Source organism: Callorhinchus milii, unplaced genomic scaffold (genome assembly GCF_018977255.1).
Source record: "Callorhinchus milii isolate IMCB2004 unplaced genomic scaffold, IMCB_Cmil_1.0 Scaffold1, whole genome shotgun sequence".
NCBI classification, from domain to species: Eukaryota; Metazoa; Chordata; class Chondrichthyes; order Chimaeriformes; family Callorhinchidae; genus Callorhinchus; species Callorhinchus milii.
Window position 1 is genome coordinate 33334298 of NW_024704742.1, and position 17510 is coordinate 33351807.

At 38.8% G+C, this 17510-nt stretch overlaps 1 protein-coding gene across 1 annotated transcript in view; it reads right to left on the reverse strand.

Annotated features, from left to right (window-relative positions):
* The window catches only part of ank2b (ankyrin 2b, neuronal), a 161469-nt gene that overhangs the window by 104437 nt on the left and 39522 nt on the right, over positions 1–17510 (reverse strand). The window contains exons 5-9 of the mRNA XM_042339832.1: positions 13835–13933; positions 9320–9505; positions 5895–5918; positions 4749–4847; positions 1530–1628 (exon numbers count right to left, since the gene is read on the reverse strand). Of these exons, the coding sequence (XP_042195766.1) occupies positions 1530–1628; positions 4749–4847; positions 5895–5918; positions 9320–9505; positions 13835–13933 (507 nt within the window). The remainder of the gene's footprint in view (positions 1–1529; positions 1629–4748; positions 4848–5894; positions 5919–9319; positions 9506–13834; positions 13934–17510) is intronic.

A 17510-nucleotide genomic window follows, 5' to 3' on the forward strand; every position in this document is an offset into this window, starting at 1 on the left:
CTCAGTAATACCCTACAAACCCATGGCCATATCAAACCCATGGCATGCGGTCAAAGCAAGAGAAAGAGACACCAACAGTGTCAAAACAATGTCACCTCAGCAACACACACACATGATATAAATAAACCACACACCATGTTTTCATGACCCTTATGCTCTCTTTCATGTCAAGTGCCCAGTTGAGATCGGAAATTTGTGAAGTGAAAAAAATATTCTATTTCTTTTAAAATATTTAAAAATGACAGATTTTGCACGAATATTATCTCTCTGGGTTTGGATGAGATATGATCCACTAGGATTTATTCCTGATGGAACATGGGTTGCATTTCACACAATAAAGCCTTATTTCTCAAATAAATACTGTAGGCTGAGATCACTTGTATGACTGGTGTATCTGAATAATAAGATCGCAATATTAGTATAGGGGTAAATTTACATTAATAATAATATTATTTTTATTATAATTTACAGTAAATAAAACAATAAAATAAAATAAGAGGGAAACATGGAACTCGCCGCAGTTGAAATGCACATTTCCTTATATGTCTACTGGATCTGCACTGCACAAGAAGAGCGGTAAAATGGCTCTAATATTCAACCTCAGTGAGTGCTTATGCTGGTCTACATCTATGACTGACTAATGAAAGGAATGTCTACACATAATTATGTCCTATTCAGGTTTTACTTTCTATTTTAACATGGGAAATTAACTCTCTGAATGTTGACCTACCCTTCCAGCTTTTCAAACAGTTGCAACTATTTTTCATTGAAAATTTACACAACTGAATGTTTTGATGATAAATTTGAGAATATAATATTTGCAGAATAGAATATGCCAAGGATCTTTCCTTAATGATTTTTTTCAGAATAAATTTAAAGCTCGGAACTTTGCTAGACTTTAGAGCTGAAATACTGCCTGGAAGATTTCTGAGAGGTTTAAACAAATGGTGCTTGATTTTAATATAAATATATTGGAATTTAAAATATTATTAATTTTAAAAAGTACATTAGAACCACTCAAATATTCACTGTGAATACATCAACCTCTGGGTATGATTTAAGACATCACTATAGAAGAACAATTCAGATATTATAGGTTATATTTAAATGTTTTGCAATGTTTCTTAATTCCACTGTGTTGGAATGACACTTGGAAAAGCCTTTTGTTTTCTCCCTTCTCCCATCTACAAAAGAAAAGATTGAAAAGGCTGAGCAAAGTCTGGTAAGTCTTCAAAAAAACAATGTTGTGCAAATTGGATACAATTTTCAATGTTTATTGCAAGCTTTTCTGACAAAAGGATTCCTTCTCTTGTCATACCAAACTTGGCTGGACACTTGGTACATTGGTGAAAAGATCTGTCCTGCAGTTGCAGGCTCTCTAATCTTTAATTTAACCCCAGTGAACCTGTCTTTTAACATCCAAAAGACACAGCTCTTCCCAAAGCTCACAAGACAGGCAATTTAGAAAAATGATAAAGTCAGCAGTTGAACAAGCGTTAGCTTTACGGCTCTTGGATTGAACGGCTCACCCTGGTCTTGGCATCAATCTGTCCTCCTCTGTCCAGCAGCAGTTTCACCATATTGGTATTTCCTCGTTTGGAAGCTACATGGAGCGGAGTGATTCCATTCTGGTTTGGGGGAAGGGAAGGATAAAAAATAATACATCAGCAAAAAGTTCAAAGCAAATATGGTATCAGAATCCGGGTTATATTTAAATGTTCTCTAATGTGTCTTAATCCCATTGTGTAGGAATGACACTTGATAAAAGTCTTTTTTCCCTCCCTTCTTCCATCTATAAAAGCAAAGATTGAACAGGGAAAACAATTTGAAAATAGAAAACTGCAGTTACAGTTCAAATGTGTGCCAGCCTCGTAGTACTCTCATCTGTTGAGTCAGCAAGTTGTGGATTCAATCCACATGCTGGGGCTTCAAATTACTACAGTCTTGGCTTACACCCCAGGGCAGTGCTGGGGATACACTGCATTGTTGGAGGTATAATAATAATAATAATAATAATAATAATAATAATCCTTGCATTTGATATAGCGCTTTTCACGTCGGGAGGACGTCCCAAAGCGCTTCACAGAACACACTGTAAAGTGAATTGACTGTATATCTGTGGGCGAATGCGGCAGCCAATTGCGCACAGCAATGTCCCACAAACAGTCGTAGATTGAAAATGACCAATTTTTTATTATTGTTTTGGTTTTGGAGGGATTATTATTAGGCGTGTGGAGTAAGGAAACTAGTCCAAGGTTTCGCCCTGACCTGCCTGGAATTGAACTCAGGTCTCTCGCTTGCAAGGCGAGTGCTCTAACCACTGAGCTACAGGACTCCACAAACTCCATAAACACAGTAGTCATTAAAAACATGCAGCAGGTCAGACAGATTCCATGGAGAGAGGAAAATTATTTAACATTTCAGGTCTATGCCCTTTCGTCAGAACTGGGGGATGTTGGAAGACAGCAGATTATAAGTACAAGCAGAGAAGGGGGAGGGGAAAGAAAGACAAAGGAAACGTGTTTAGATGGAGGACAGAAAATGATGAGATAAGAGGTGTTGATGGAGCAAGACAAAAGGCAATAATAATAATGCTTGCATTTAATATAGCGCCTTTTCATGTCTTTGAGACATCTCAAAGTGCTTCACAGAATATAGTAAATTGACTATATATTTTGGGGGCGAAACGAGGCAGTCAATTGTGCACAGCGGTGTCCCACAAACAGTCGTGGATTGAATAGGAGGATCATAGCCTTTTGTTTATTGTTGGAAGTGCCTGGTTTCAGATGAAATGTTAAACTGAGGTCTCTTCTGTCTGTTCAGGTAGACATTAAAAATCCCATGTTACTGTTTGGTAAGAGATGAGATTTTCTCTTGGTGTTCTGGCTAACAATCCCAAGCTAAAATTGGTTTTCACTTCATAGTTGTTTGTGAGACATTTGCTGTGCTGAAAATGACTGCCCATTCACCTACATACTAAAGTTATTACACTTTACAGTATATTCTGTGAAACGCTTTGAGAAGTTCTTCCAACGTGAAACGTGCAACATAATAATAATAATCCTTGCATTTGGCATAGTGCTTGTCACGTCTTCTAGATGTCTCAAGGTGCTTAATATAAAATTAAAAGATTTTTTATTATTCAATTATTACAGTATAAGTTGCATGATTTATTTGTGATTTGAGAATTACAATTGCTGAGACAAAGTGTGAGAGACAGGTGAAAGATTGTACTCTCGCTACCTGGAAATGTCCCTCAATAAATTTAGCTTTATCATTTGTGAGGATCACTTTTTTTATTTTAATGGTCATTTAAAATAAATAAAAGTTACACCAGAGGTTTCCCCAACCATAGCAGTGGTGTGATCAAGAAATATAAAAGAAATATATTTTAACAAAGGAACAATTTTAAATGTACAGTTTCAGCAACATTCTTGAGTTGATTTACCAATCACTGACAATTTACCCATCGGATCACTTTTGAGTTTAGAATGAAAAATTGACCTTTATAAGCTCACATTGTCAAGATCAATAAGTGTACCTGCCAGCAGAAAATTAGATGCATCCCCCACTAATGTATGGTGAATGGTTGAAGGCTCTGAAATGCAATTTGAAAAGAGAAAGGAATTTCTCTGGCCAACAAGCCAGATCATTCACTTCATAATAATAATAATAATAATCCTTGCATTTGATATAGCGCTTTTCACGTCGGGAGGACGTCCCAAAGCGCTTCACAGAACACACTGTAAAGTGAATTGACTGTATATTTGTGGGCGAACGCGGCAGCCAATTGCGCACAGCAATGTCCCACAAACAGTCGTAGATTGAAAATGACCAATTTATTATTGTTTTGTTTTTTTGGAGGGATTATTATTAGGCTCTGTGTGGAGTAAGGAAACTTGCCCAAGGTTTCGCCCTCTGCCTGGAATTGAACTCAGGTCTCCCACTTGCAAAGCGAGTGCTCTAACCACTGAGCTACAGGACTCCACATTATAGTTGTTTGTGGACTTTCCTGCGTGCAATTCGGCTTCTGCATTTCTTTTGCTTGTTAAGACTCGAGACGTTTTAACTTTCTAGATGCTACACCTCAAATGTAACAATTATTTATTTAGAATGTCAATACATTTACCGCTTGTCGAAGAACCATCCTCTGTGGATTACAGAGAACACAGCATCCAAAATTGTTCACATATCCATTTTGCTGAGTGAATTGATTAAAAATCCGAGGTTCTTGTTTCATTTAATGTAGGGTTTTGATGCTAGAAAATATGACTGGCTGACCTATTTAGGACAAATATTGGAATTTGTAGCATTAACATAATATATTTCCCCTACTCCCAACTCCCTCATGTGTCACTGCTAATTTGCCTTTACAAAATACCATTAGTTTGAAAGATGAAGGTTTAATGATTACATTTTTAATAAACATTAAATAACAATGTAATTAAGTTTAGGTTGTTGATAATTCACATGACATGAATTATGCAATCCAAAACGATAGTCCATATCTTAAGCCTGTTATTGCACAAGTTAGATTACAGGCTGATGGAGTTCAACCTGGCAAATCTGTTCCTTCACAATTCAGACAAACTCACAAATAATATTAATGATAGAATCCAGATAAGCCAAGGCTGTTAAATGCACTGCTACTCAACCCCTCCAGAGGAAGACAAGGTAGAGCTATGGAAACAGCAGAGATTGAGAGAATAACAATAAGTAACTGAAATCAAATAGGAATAAAAACTTACCCTAGCTGTGAAATCCACGGCAGCTCCTCGGTTTAACAGCAGAGTAGCTACATTCACGTTTCCATAATGGGCAGCAATATGCAGAGGCGTAAAGCCACTCTGTGAACAGGAGGAAAAGACATTGAGAACATAAAACTAACCAGCTCATAAACCAGCGTTTAACTCTGATACCCAGACTCACAAACACATTTTTTCTCATCCAATTCCTAAAGAATCATCTCGATGAACACATAAACATCCCTATGAAGAGTAGCACAAAATTCAACCAAACTAGTCCATAAATCTGTTTTGTCTAAAAATTTAAGATCACGCACAATTATGGAAAATTATTCAATTTAGACTCAATTGGGAATCCAGTTTTTTTAAGAATTGTGGCAAGCCAGTTTCTGAATTAAGACTGAATTTAAGAATTTTCTACAATTCTGCAAAATCGTATACTATAAAATTGGGTGGAATGCTGGCTGTCACTGGCCCCTGGGATACAGCCTCAAAGTTTACTGGAAACACCATAATGCATCAGGACACCAAAGCAGATGAGATTCCAACTATCATTCTTTCAAGTGGGAAGCAGACATCTGACAGAACTTTATTTGTGCATCTTCATGTTAAATTTACAGTGAAGAGAGTTGGGGTGAGTAAAAAACAAACAAAAAGTTGATTGCTTCATTTAGCTGCTTTTGAGTCTAACTCATTTGATATGATTACTTCAAATGGATTACAAATCTGACATCAGTAAAATAGCCAGTGCAGGGATTTACCCGCTCCGCTCATTTCCTGGTTTATCACACAGGAACGCCTACAGATTGTTTCATTGTAAGGGGAAGGAGAGGAATAAAGGAATATCCTTAAAGAAGCATTAACGTGGCTCACAGTATGGCACTTGTAATGCTCTGGATCCAGGCTACCTGCCTGTCCTGCTATCAACAGCGGTGGCTGACTGGAAGGGCAGAAATGAGACAGAAATCAGAAAGTGCATGTTTTTCACTGGAGGATATCAATATCCTGAAGCACATTGTGTAAGGCATGTTGCTCCGTTAAGGTTGGAAACAAACCACTTTCTTCCACCTGAAGAAATTGCAATTATACGACTATTAGAGGTAATTTTCAAACTGACTGAGGAAAAAGTGAGTAGGTCAAAATAAATACCTCTGTGGTCCTATTCACCATCATCTGGGGCAGCATTGAGAAGAAGCAGAAACAGTATTGTGAGAGAGTAAAGACAAACGTAAACCTCAAGCCGGGAAGCAGCACCAAAACTCACAGCACTTCTTGCAGAGAACACATGCAATTCTCTACATCAAAATTGAAATCTACACAGCAAACACACTGGGGTCTATCGAACACTCATCATTAACACTAGCGATTTTTTCAAAACCAATCGTGAAAGGAAAAGGTCAGGGTTAGTGCTCAGTCGATGATAGGCATCAATGTCCACTAACTTGTATGACCGAGCATGTATGGGATGAATATGATAACAACAACAATTTGCATTAATATAGCATCCAGCAGGCAGGATAGCATCTCAGAGAACTGGATAAGCAGGAATCCCAGTATCAACAGTCTTATAAACACGTTGAAGCATTTATAACGCCGTTATTGGTACTTTTTCAAAAATATAAATTTTTTAAATGTATATTTAAATTTACAGATGTTATCTGAGTATTTAAGCTGTTCTGCATAGAAGTGACAACATCTAATTGAATGAGCAAAGGCCTTTTGGCTGTCAAGCACTGCCAGTTGCTTCTCTGCCCTGTCAGAAATGTACCAACCACACTCAGTCTCCTGTAGGAAGCCACCAACCAACCCACGTGATCTTTTAAGCAGACAAAACTGTGAAATTTCTTCCCGACTTCTGCAGGAAATCAACCGATTGCAGGGATATTAATCCAACTTTAAAACCCACACTTGTAGCTGGGGCTAGTCACATCACATAAGTGATTTATCCCTGCTTCAATATGGATTGAACCATTACCATAGGGTTCCTATAAGCAATTTCATCAACTGTGTCTGTTCTTATAACTTTTTATTATATTCTCAGATACAACATACTTGTGTAATACATCTTTTATAAAAGAGGCTGCAGTTTTAAGGTGGTGCTGTAAGGAAATTGTGGTAAATATAATGGATTTGAAAGTGATCCAGGATTATTTTGAGTAGTTTTAGTCAAATCTGTAACCAAAAGGAATATTGCAAATGTTTATTTCCTTTTACCCTTTTTAAAAAAATCACAACTACACACAACATAACACTACACACATATTTTTTGAAGCCATTCTATTTTTTTCATCTATGGATTAAATGATAAACAACAACAAATTACATTTATATGGCACCTTTAACTTCAGGAGCATGTCCCTTAGGTGCTCCCTTGGCAAAAACAAGCAATAAGAAGATTATTTAGCCCATCCAGTTTATTCCTTCAACTGATTATAGCTAGCTGCACCCACTCTAAGGAACTCCATCTTGGAAACCCGCTGACACGATCCTTCTCTTATCTCATTCAAGGTCCGTCTCAAGATGTAGCTCTTTGATCATGTTTTTCGTCACCTTTACCCTCCCCGGCCCCTTCGGCTTGCACTCCCAGCTCGTGTGCCAAGCCAGTATCGGTAAGCAACACTTTCGGATGTCTTCCCGATGTGAAAGCCGATAAATAAATTTCAATTGCATTGTATGGAAAATGTTCCTTAAATTGTTTAGCACTATTAATAATATTATTATTATTATTAGCACAATTACAATTTTTGCTAGTTTCATTCCAAGGTAATGTACATTCCATTAAAACTGTCTGGTCAATAATAATAATAATAATAATAATCCTTGCATTTGTTATAGCGCTTTTCACGTCAGGAGGACGTCCCAAAGCGCTTCACAGAATATACTGTAAAGTGAATTGACTACCCCAATCACTACACACAAACCAAACACTCAATCAATCATGCAGCCAACCAACTAATGTAATCAAATATTTTCTTTGATTACATTTAAACATGAACCCTATAAACAGAATACTCAATGGGAAAATGTGTAGCTTAACATGTATTGTGCTTGTGAGGCAGGCCTCTGTATTTCACCCTGTATTGTAGATATATTGTAGTTCATTGTCCAGGCTTCCTTACACGTAGAATGTTCTTTCAGATTTCCAGCATCTGCAGTATTTTGTGGGGTTTTTTTTTTTTTTTTTCTTTTTACATAGAATGTTCTGTTCTTCTAATGAACCAGGGAGTACTTTCTATTCACATCAGCAGTGAGAAGGATGTTGTAGTTATCCTGGGTCGGATGATTCCACAGTGATCACAACATGAATGTACTCCACAACTGGTGCCAATGATAGTGTTACAACGATTATGATGATGAATATTTAGTCATGATATAATGTTGTAAACCTTCCTGGATGTAGTAAACATAATATTACCACGCAAACAGGTTTGGTTCCATACTTCAAAGTCATTAGGTCATTGATACATCTGTTCAGTGGTTTAAATCACAGTCATTTAGAAACTGAAAAGGTGTGTTTGATACCAATGAAAATGATCAAAGGTACAATATTTCCACATATGGATATAATGTATAATGGGATTTAATATGGGTGATCTGTGAAATAATTTATAAATATAGATAGACAGAACCCTGCATGTATCTGGATGTGTGTTACGTGACCTGCTGGATATCTACTCAGACACAAATTCCTGCTGAGTGCCAGGAACCTTCCTTGGACGTAAGTCAGAAATAAGCTGGGCATCTTAACAGAATTCCAGCCGGTCGTCAGGAGCCACATCTGGGTACCTACAGGATTCCATCTTTATGAATCCTTCCACAAATTCCTAGGTCTAAGTCCCCATTTTTTGCCAATCAGGTGAGCAGTTATTGCCAATAGGGTATACCGTGTTCTTATTTATTTCAAATTGATGTCTGAACTGTGATTCACACGATTTGTCTTTGTGAAGTGCACCTGTTCACGGGCTGGCCCCACGGTGCTGGGTACAGGTTGACATGATTCTAAACTGAGGGAACATGCCAAACATAGAGGGAAAATACAAGGGTGGTCATTCCCAGGTCATAACCCCATACCTCCAATGACCCAGCTATAGAACAGCACTGGCTTGGACAAGTTGCTAGCAGATCACTTCCAGCCTGCCTTCTCCCCTGGGGGGTGAGGGGAAGGGGGTGTTTAAGGATAGAAAGTGTGTGATAAGATTATAATAAAATAATATTTTATGCATAAATATAATAACTTTCTTATGAGTGGGATGAACAACAAAATCAACATAAATATTTTAGGGCAACGTTTTCAGAACAGAAGCAATACAGAAACAAGCAACCTGGAACAAAAAGATTTAATCTTATTAGAAATGCCTTTGACAAGTGACTGAAACTGAAAATGCATATTTATGCCATCCACTTTTATAAACCCAGGGGATGAAATTCCCTTCGCTGCTCCATACAGTGTGTTTGGTGGCATGTGATGATAAGGAGGAAATTTCAATAGTGTCTGACTTGCTCAATGCAGGTACAGATAATGCTTAACTGGAATTACAATCGAAAAGGCCACTGAAAGGAGGAGATGGCCTTACCTTGGACTGCACGTCGGCATTGTGGTCATTCTGCAGCAGGAGCGCTGCAGATTTGGTGTCATCTTTCCTGGCGGCGATGTGGAGGGCTGGCAGCCGCACCTTTCCCTTGGTGTCATTCTCCAGGAGGATGGCCACCACCTGGTTGTGACCCTGCTGTAGTGCCACAGCCAAGGGTGTGAACCCGTCCTGACAAAGCACAAACAACAATGTTTTAATGGCTCCAGTGTCATGGTTGTTTTTGTGGTGCTGCAACGAAGGCAAGAGCTTGAAAAATACCTGAAAAATAAATGAGGTTAGGGAATGGAGTAGATCACGTAGGTTTAAAGTTGCCCTGGGCAATTTCAGGACAGATATCAAGACGTCTTCCTTTACTTAGAAGGTAATTAACAAATGAACAGGTTACCAAGGAAGGTGTTTGAAGCTGCATTTAAAAAGCAGCTTGAAAGGATGAGACGGAAGGACGGTAGGGTGAGTATTTTGGAAGGATGAGATCAGATGGGCTGAAGGGCTTTCTTCATCCGAACCAATCTTGTGATTGTTGAATTGGGGAAACTGGCATCAGGACAGACACAATGGTTTGGATGGTCTCTTTCTGTACTGTAAATTCACTTCATTTTGGGATGTGTGCAACGGCCAAAAAGCTTACCACAAGGAGGGAGTGATATCTACAAAATACACATTCACTATACTTTATAATCATTCCTGTAAAGTGATTTGAGACGTCCTCCTGATATTATATCAAACTATTATTAATGCAAATGAGATAATAGCAAGAAGTATGCTATGGTGACCTATGGGAACTCTACTCCAATGCAATATACTCTCTTAACACAGACCCTGTGGTTTGACCAAATGTTTTGGTCTTCCTATTGATGAATCCCACTAAGAAATATCATAAATCAGATCTCAGCAACTCAAATATCCCATTAGTCCTGGTGCAAAATTCCTTTGCCTAACTGTTCAAAGGTCATAAAAGATGCTGGGACCAGGTCTTAGGAACAAAAAGAGTTTAACAGCCAATCTTCGAAAAGTATTTTCAAGTATTTATTAAATTATATATTATATATATTTCAGGGAAATGTTGTTGGTCTCTTACCCTCAGCACTGCTGCCAGTGGACTGAATTGACAAGAGTTAATGACTATAATCCCTCACACTAATATGTCAGGCCAAATGCTGCCTATTTCTGCAAACACACAGCTGCAGTAATGTACCAGCAATTGCTGGCTCAGTCTTCTGAAATGCCATTGAAGATTACAGATGCAAATTGTGTGCAACAAAGGGAGCAGGTGGGAGAAGGGCCGTGAAACCACAATCCCCGAACAATCACACTCCAGTCCACAATATCTCACACCTGCCGTAATGTTAAAACATATCACAGCCAGGAGCTCCCAGCACAATGGGCTCTAATGGCCAGTTTTTGAAATCAGCAACACCCATCACAGTCTATCAGCGCAAAACATGATAGAAGAAAATAACAAAAGGGCAATAGGGTCGGTTTTAACAAACATTTACTCCAACTGATGACTGTGTAACCCTGTTAAGCTGTTTGTAATTCCATGTTTTTTCCATCAGTAGCTCTTACTGAGGAATTTGTACTTTTAGTATATATAACAATAATTCTTGAACTTCAGATAGCTTCTTCCGCATCAGGAGGATGCCCCAAAGTGCTTAACAGGATATACAGTAAGTGGAATAATTGTGTATTTTGTGAGTGAGCATGGCAGTCCATTTGCGCACAGCAATGTCTCACAAGCAGCCGTGAAGTCAAATCAACAATTTTCTCTGAAGGACTGTTGGCCAGGACACCGGGCGAAACTCCCTGCACATTTTGAACAGTGAAGATCTTTAACATCCACCTGAATAGGAAGCTTGGTTTAACAGCTCATCCAAAGTTCTTTTCTCAGTTTAAATGTTTCCACATATGTTGTAATCAGACACAGATCATTCACTTGTCAACAAATGACACAATAAGAAGCATGAGGTCTTCTTTGTGTAAGAAATGAATTTCCCATTTAACACAGTCCAAGGAACATGTAATGATAAAATCATTTAATGACCAATGCTAAATGAGTTGAAAATCCCCGAGGCTAATCACCCTATATCCAGCTGATAATGGAGATCCTTTAACATGGTTTGTTACCTTCATTACTTTATTCAACGTATTAGCCTCATCATTTCACTATAACCCACGGGTATATCCAGTACTGTAGATAGTGCCTCCCATGGGAAAGATATGGACCCAGGGCTATCCATCACTTGAATCTTCCTAGCTTTATTGTGAGCAAATGTTGTCAGCTGCTTTCAGAGAAGCTGATGGATATTTCAGCTACCATCCTGCTGTAAAGGGACTCTCCTTAATGGGCAGTGGAAACCACAAAAAGGCATCTGCATCTCTTGCAAAAGCGGCAATGGGTTTCTAATCAATTTGCATGTTTCGTGGCCATGAGGTAGGTCTCTTCCCCAGACCATCCACTGTTTTGGCGAAAGTTGCCATGTTGACAGTGAAGGTCAAAAATTCTTCTATTTGGTATTGTTTCTTCTAATGATTTGATCAATCTATTTGAGAGCCAATTTGCAATTTCGCCCACAAAATACATAGTCAATCCACTTTATAGTATATCCCGTGAAGCAATTTGAGACATTGAGATGACATGATAAGGCGTTATATCAAATGCCAAGATTATTGTTATTTCACTCAGCAGCAGTGACAGAGAACTGGAAACAGGTCCTCAAGGGAGCAGTTAACACATAATCCGGAGAAGAACAAAAGGAAGGGAGAAAAATGTCTCTCTCCAAGTTAAAATAAAATCTCCCCAGTTTTCATTATAGAACTGAGAAAGTATAGATTTATTTTCTGTAGAAACAAGCCAGACAATAAAGAAATACGCATTTCTTTACAATTCATATTTTACGAAACATGAAACCAATCGATCATTGTCCACTGAATTGCTTCAGTTCAGCAGAGAGGTTTTTCCTAGATCAAGGTAACCCAGTTGCAATAACTTCAACAAAGTATTATTCAAGGAGCTTCAGTGTTCAGATAAATCTTAAATCATGGCAATTTCACTGTTAAAGTGTGTGGAATCCTCCAGGATATGTTACAGAAATACACCAGCTGTAATACTTTTAGTAAAAATTAGTACAGGCTTATTCTTTTAATCATTATTTACTTGATCTGCTTGCAAACATACTTAAAGGGCACATATTAATGGCATTTTACTAAGTGCTGCTTCTTTGTATTGTTTGGAGGGAGAGAGAAAGCGAGAGGGAGCAAAATTCTTTACACTTGCAGAGCGCATACCAATGCACACTATTAATGAATGGGTAAAATTGAGGCTGTACTGGAATTCCTCATATGGTCAATTTACAGCCACAGCTACTGAAGGGACATCAGCGATGAGCTCCGAAAGGTAGTGAGAAAAAGCCAGCAACCGAATGGTGGTGGGCTTGGGAGTAGGTCGCATAACCAATCCAATAGCTGAGCCATGATTCAGAGTGACTGGCAAAAATGTTATAAAGACTTAATGACTGATTCTGAGCTCCCTCGTGGTTGAATGAGGAAACACACTATCCTAATTCAGCACTGTGTCATTACATATAATCATATATAGATTGCCAGTTGAAACTTGTGCTCACTTAGCTTCTCTGTTGGAAAGCAGTTGAGGCCTCAATGTTCATGCATTTGGGAAGGAAAAAGCAGTCAAGGTTCCTGCTCCCATTCTCTATTAAGAAACAGCTGCTGGAAGGTCGACAGATTTATATTTTAGTATAAGCATTGGTATGATTTCCCCAGCTTCATCAAATGTCCTGCAAACACTTAATGTCAAGACTCACACTTGGATAATAGCAATTGGGCATGGTATCAGACGGTGACAGGTGCCTATACCTCCCAGAAGAAAGAAAAAGCAGCCAAAAGACCTACAGGAGAAGAGGAGGGGGGGGGGGAGGGAGAAAATTAAACAAGAAAAAAAGATTCTGTCCAGTGGTCTATGAAACACGCCTGGAGTCATACTGTCACTTTGTCATGTAAGTGACTGATACATCCTACTGAAATTTACATGAGATGAATTAGTTTATTTAACAAAATTCGTATTGGATTTCATACCCTGAGGGCATACATCTTGGTATTGGCTTACACAAAGCAATCAGAACCCTTTCCCCGAACAGGTAACAAAACAGATAATAGTGAAATCAACACTGGAAATGGCAGAAATGGGGCTTTATATCGTGGGGTTTTTTCTGGTGATCACATGGATTATTTTTCAACATGCAGTCAAACTCCAGAGCTGGTGTTTATTTTATAGTGTTTCTTGAAACTAACTTTCGATCCAATTGACAAATTTGCACAAGTAATATGATCTGTTAATAGTCATTGAATGAATCATTTGGGAGAAATGCTTTGAACATGGATCAGAATAGTGTAATGTGAATGTCTTTAATAGAAACAAAAAGAAAGGGCATTTGTCATTCAAGGAGAGTCCATCAAAAGCAATGTTACAATAGATTCCCTTACCTCAGTCGCTGTACTTTGGTTAGCTCCACTCTCCAGAAGATATCTCACAACGTCAATATGATTCTCTTGGGCAGCCATATAGAGCGGAGTGAAACCATTCTAAAAGGAGAGAAAAAGACACACACCATTAGAACGTTTCAGAATTCTGAAATACAGCCTGAGTTTTGAATTCGACAATCTGCTCATCTTCGGTCGCTCTGAAATGCTAGGAAAACAGAGGGCAATTTCCAAATGTTTGCAGACCCAATCATCCGGGCGGCTTCTCCATTTTGTCATTTACTGAAACAAACTGTGTTGGAAAATGCATCCCAAATGCTGCCCCCGATTCAGATCGACTTTGAGAGTCTTGCTCTCCACGATTGCATACATTTACAGTGTTTGAATAACTCTGCTGGTGCAGTCCACCTCCAGCCCTATTCTACACTTGCGAATTACAATGGAGAAAGACCTTGAGGAATTCCTTTGATCTATTTCTCAAGGACTAGTCATTGGATACTGTCCTATGTCAGATGGGGTATCCCCAGTATAGTCAAAATCTTGGAAGGCTGTTTCGGGTGCTTAAAATGATTTCCACTGAATGGAATTCCAGGATAACAGGACCAGAACTTTGCAGGCCGTTTTAGGCATGACAACAATACAGATGTTGGGGTGGAGGTATTTCAAAGAAAGTTTTGACACCATTCTTTAAAATAATAAACAAAATATGTTTAGGAACGCTACGATTTTGACCCATGGTGACACCATATCATCTGTTCTATAGATAACTTTTTATTCAGAATATTATGTATCTAATTCACATTTGTTTTCCTTTCTCTGGTTATCACTGTTATTTATAATTTGTGCTATTTCAGGGAGAAAACATGTTCAGATTCATCTTAGCAATCAGTTACTAGAGATGGATGCTCTTGTCCAGTAACAGTAAATATTGTGGACATGCAAGCAAATCCATCAATGCAAGATAACTGTGGCAATATTCAATGTATTGGCTGAGTCCACAAATCCCTCAGGCTCTCTGTGTTGTAATCTTCAAGGCATGTTTCTGAAAATATCAGGCAATGGAAAACAACAGAATTTTGAATTGGTATTTTGAAAAACACATCACTTTTTGGGTTAAATTTATACCGAAAAAATTCATTCATTCAGGGAATCAATAATAATCTTTTTATTTTTGCATTTATAATAATTCTTGCATTCAACATGGCCCCTTTGATGCCAGGAGGACATCTCAAAACACTTCTAATATAAAGTTTGTATTTTGTAGGTGACAACCAACAACACAAAGTGAAGCAGTACAAAGGATCTGTGAGCTACTGCTCCGCTCACTGATAAATGAAAATTACAGGTCCTGCCCCAAAGTGCATCTATAACTATATGGGCAAGAGAACCCTGATCTAGCTACAGCAGTGCTGCGACAAGACTGTTCAAAAAGGGAATGTGAGATTATTCCATCTGTTTGGTTAAAAATGGTAAGAGTTGTCCGCGTCTTCTGGTGCGAATTAAAACATGGGTCATCTGGGCTCAAGGAAACACTCTCGCTGCCGAGTCAGAAGGCTGTAGGTTCAAGCCCCATGTCAGGTGATGGAATCACATAGTCTAAGCTGACACTCCAATGCAGTGCTAGGAAGTGTTGCATTGTCAGAGGTGCTGAGATGTTAAACCAAGGTGCCTTCTGCCTGTTTAGATGGAAGTTAAAAATCCCAAGACACTATTTGAAAAGAGAAGAGAGTTTCTTCCGCTGTCCTGGCCATCAAATCCCCCAAATAGAATTAGTCATTCACTCCTTGGCTGTGTGTTAGATATTGTTGTGCGTAAACTGGCTGCCGCATTTTGCACACAAAATACAAAATCCACTTTACAGTAAATACTGTGAAGCTTTTTGTGACGTCTCAATGAAGCGACAAGATGCTACATCAAATGCAATGATCATTATTATTATAAATCAAAGATAATAAGTGTCTAAGATTCATCAATGAACATAAGAATAACATGATATCAATATTAGCATACTCAGTACTTCATCCTACTCAAAAACATTTATTTTAGTATGTGTGAGTGTCCACTTGGATCAAAATAAGTGACAATATTAATATATTTGGGGGAAATTTATGAATTGCTAGTTTGCTCTGACTCTTTGTCACAAATTCACAACTTACTGCATTCGGAGTCTATGTTGAGCACTAAGTTATAGTCCACCATTCTGTTTCTTTGCTGGGTTCTAGGATTTGTTTGCTACTTGGTGTAAGTGCAATGCGCTCTCACTTGAAAACTTGTACTAAAAAAGGTACAAAAGCTTTGTATGGGAATGCACACATGAACAATACTGAACAATACTGATGTCTCCTGATGTGCATCTCATCAAAAAGAAAGTATTTTTAACAGGAAATCATTCCTTCATTACTGTAGTGATTTGCCTGCTACCTCCTTGGGGGAGAAGGTAAGCAGGGTCTGAACTGGCTCCAAGGTGATATGCCTGGCATTGGCATGTTGGAATTGAGCCAGCCCTCTGTGGCGGTCTCGGTAGTCTGGTTCCTGGCCAGTTGGGTCTGCAGGACTCCAGAGCACTGCTGATGGCAGCACAACCAGCCTGACTCATCAGCAGGACCTGGAAGGGCAGAACAGTCCCTGGCACAGGGAATCCTCTCACTCAGCTCCTATTAATTCTGCATGCCAAAGCCCTAACAGGTAGGATGGTCCAGCTGGACAAGCAGTGAGAAAGCTTTCCAGACAGTGCTGTCAATGGCAAGCTATGCGGTTTTAGCTGGTTAGACTCCACCAGTACCCCAACCCACACTATGTGAGGTCCCCAAGTCTTGGGTCTCGCCAACCTGTGCCTCATACTTTCTGGAATTAGGTAAGCAGGATGCATCCCCCCACCCTCCCGGGAGAGAGTGCGCATTCCATTCTAATAATCTATCTCTGGAATTTCCATATGAGGCGGAATGGATGGAAATCTCACCAGACTCCCAAGCATGGTGATGGGTTTCCGCATGTGTCAGACATCTGGTAACAAAGGATCAAACCTAAAGCTTTCTGAACCAGAAGCATGAGCATTACCAACTGAACCAAACTGATCCCTATCACAACTCGAGCCACACCACAAAGGTTCTTGCTTACGCTTTTTCTCATTATGACTCGAAAATCCAATGAGAGAACATCCAATTTCTAGCTGTCTGGATCAAGGATTTCATTCATTTTCACTGACAAGCGTTGACAAACCAATCAGTCTGCAATTGGATCCCTAGAGGTGTGGAGGTAAGTGTTAATTTCCTTTGTGGAACAATGTGTATATTCCTTGTGTTGCATGACTGACCTGTGGGGTCAGTTTTTGTTTTAAGCTTTGGCTTCTGCTTTGCAAATATCTCACAATTAAGATTTCCAAAAGTAAGTCCAGATCATAAATCAGATTTTTTTATCCTAGTACGTATGATGTGTTCATGATTGTGGCTGTGATTGTGGTCTATGAGTTCAGAGTATCCATGGTCCAGGAGTGTTATCAGAGCTTCACATAGAATAGTATTGAGTCTGCAGCATCCAAATTAAAATATAGACAATGTAATGGTAGAGAACAGCAAAGAATTGAAAGCTATAATGCTGGGTCCCACTTTGAACCATGATCTCTGAGTGGACGAGAGGCTATAACAATTATTAGAAAGGAAAAGGCAGAATAAATATACAT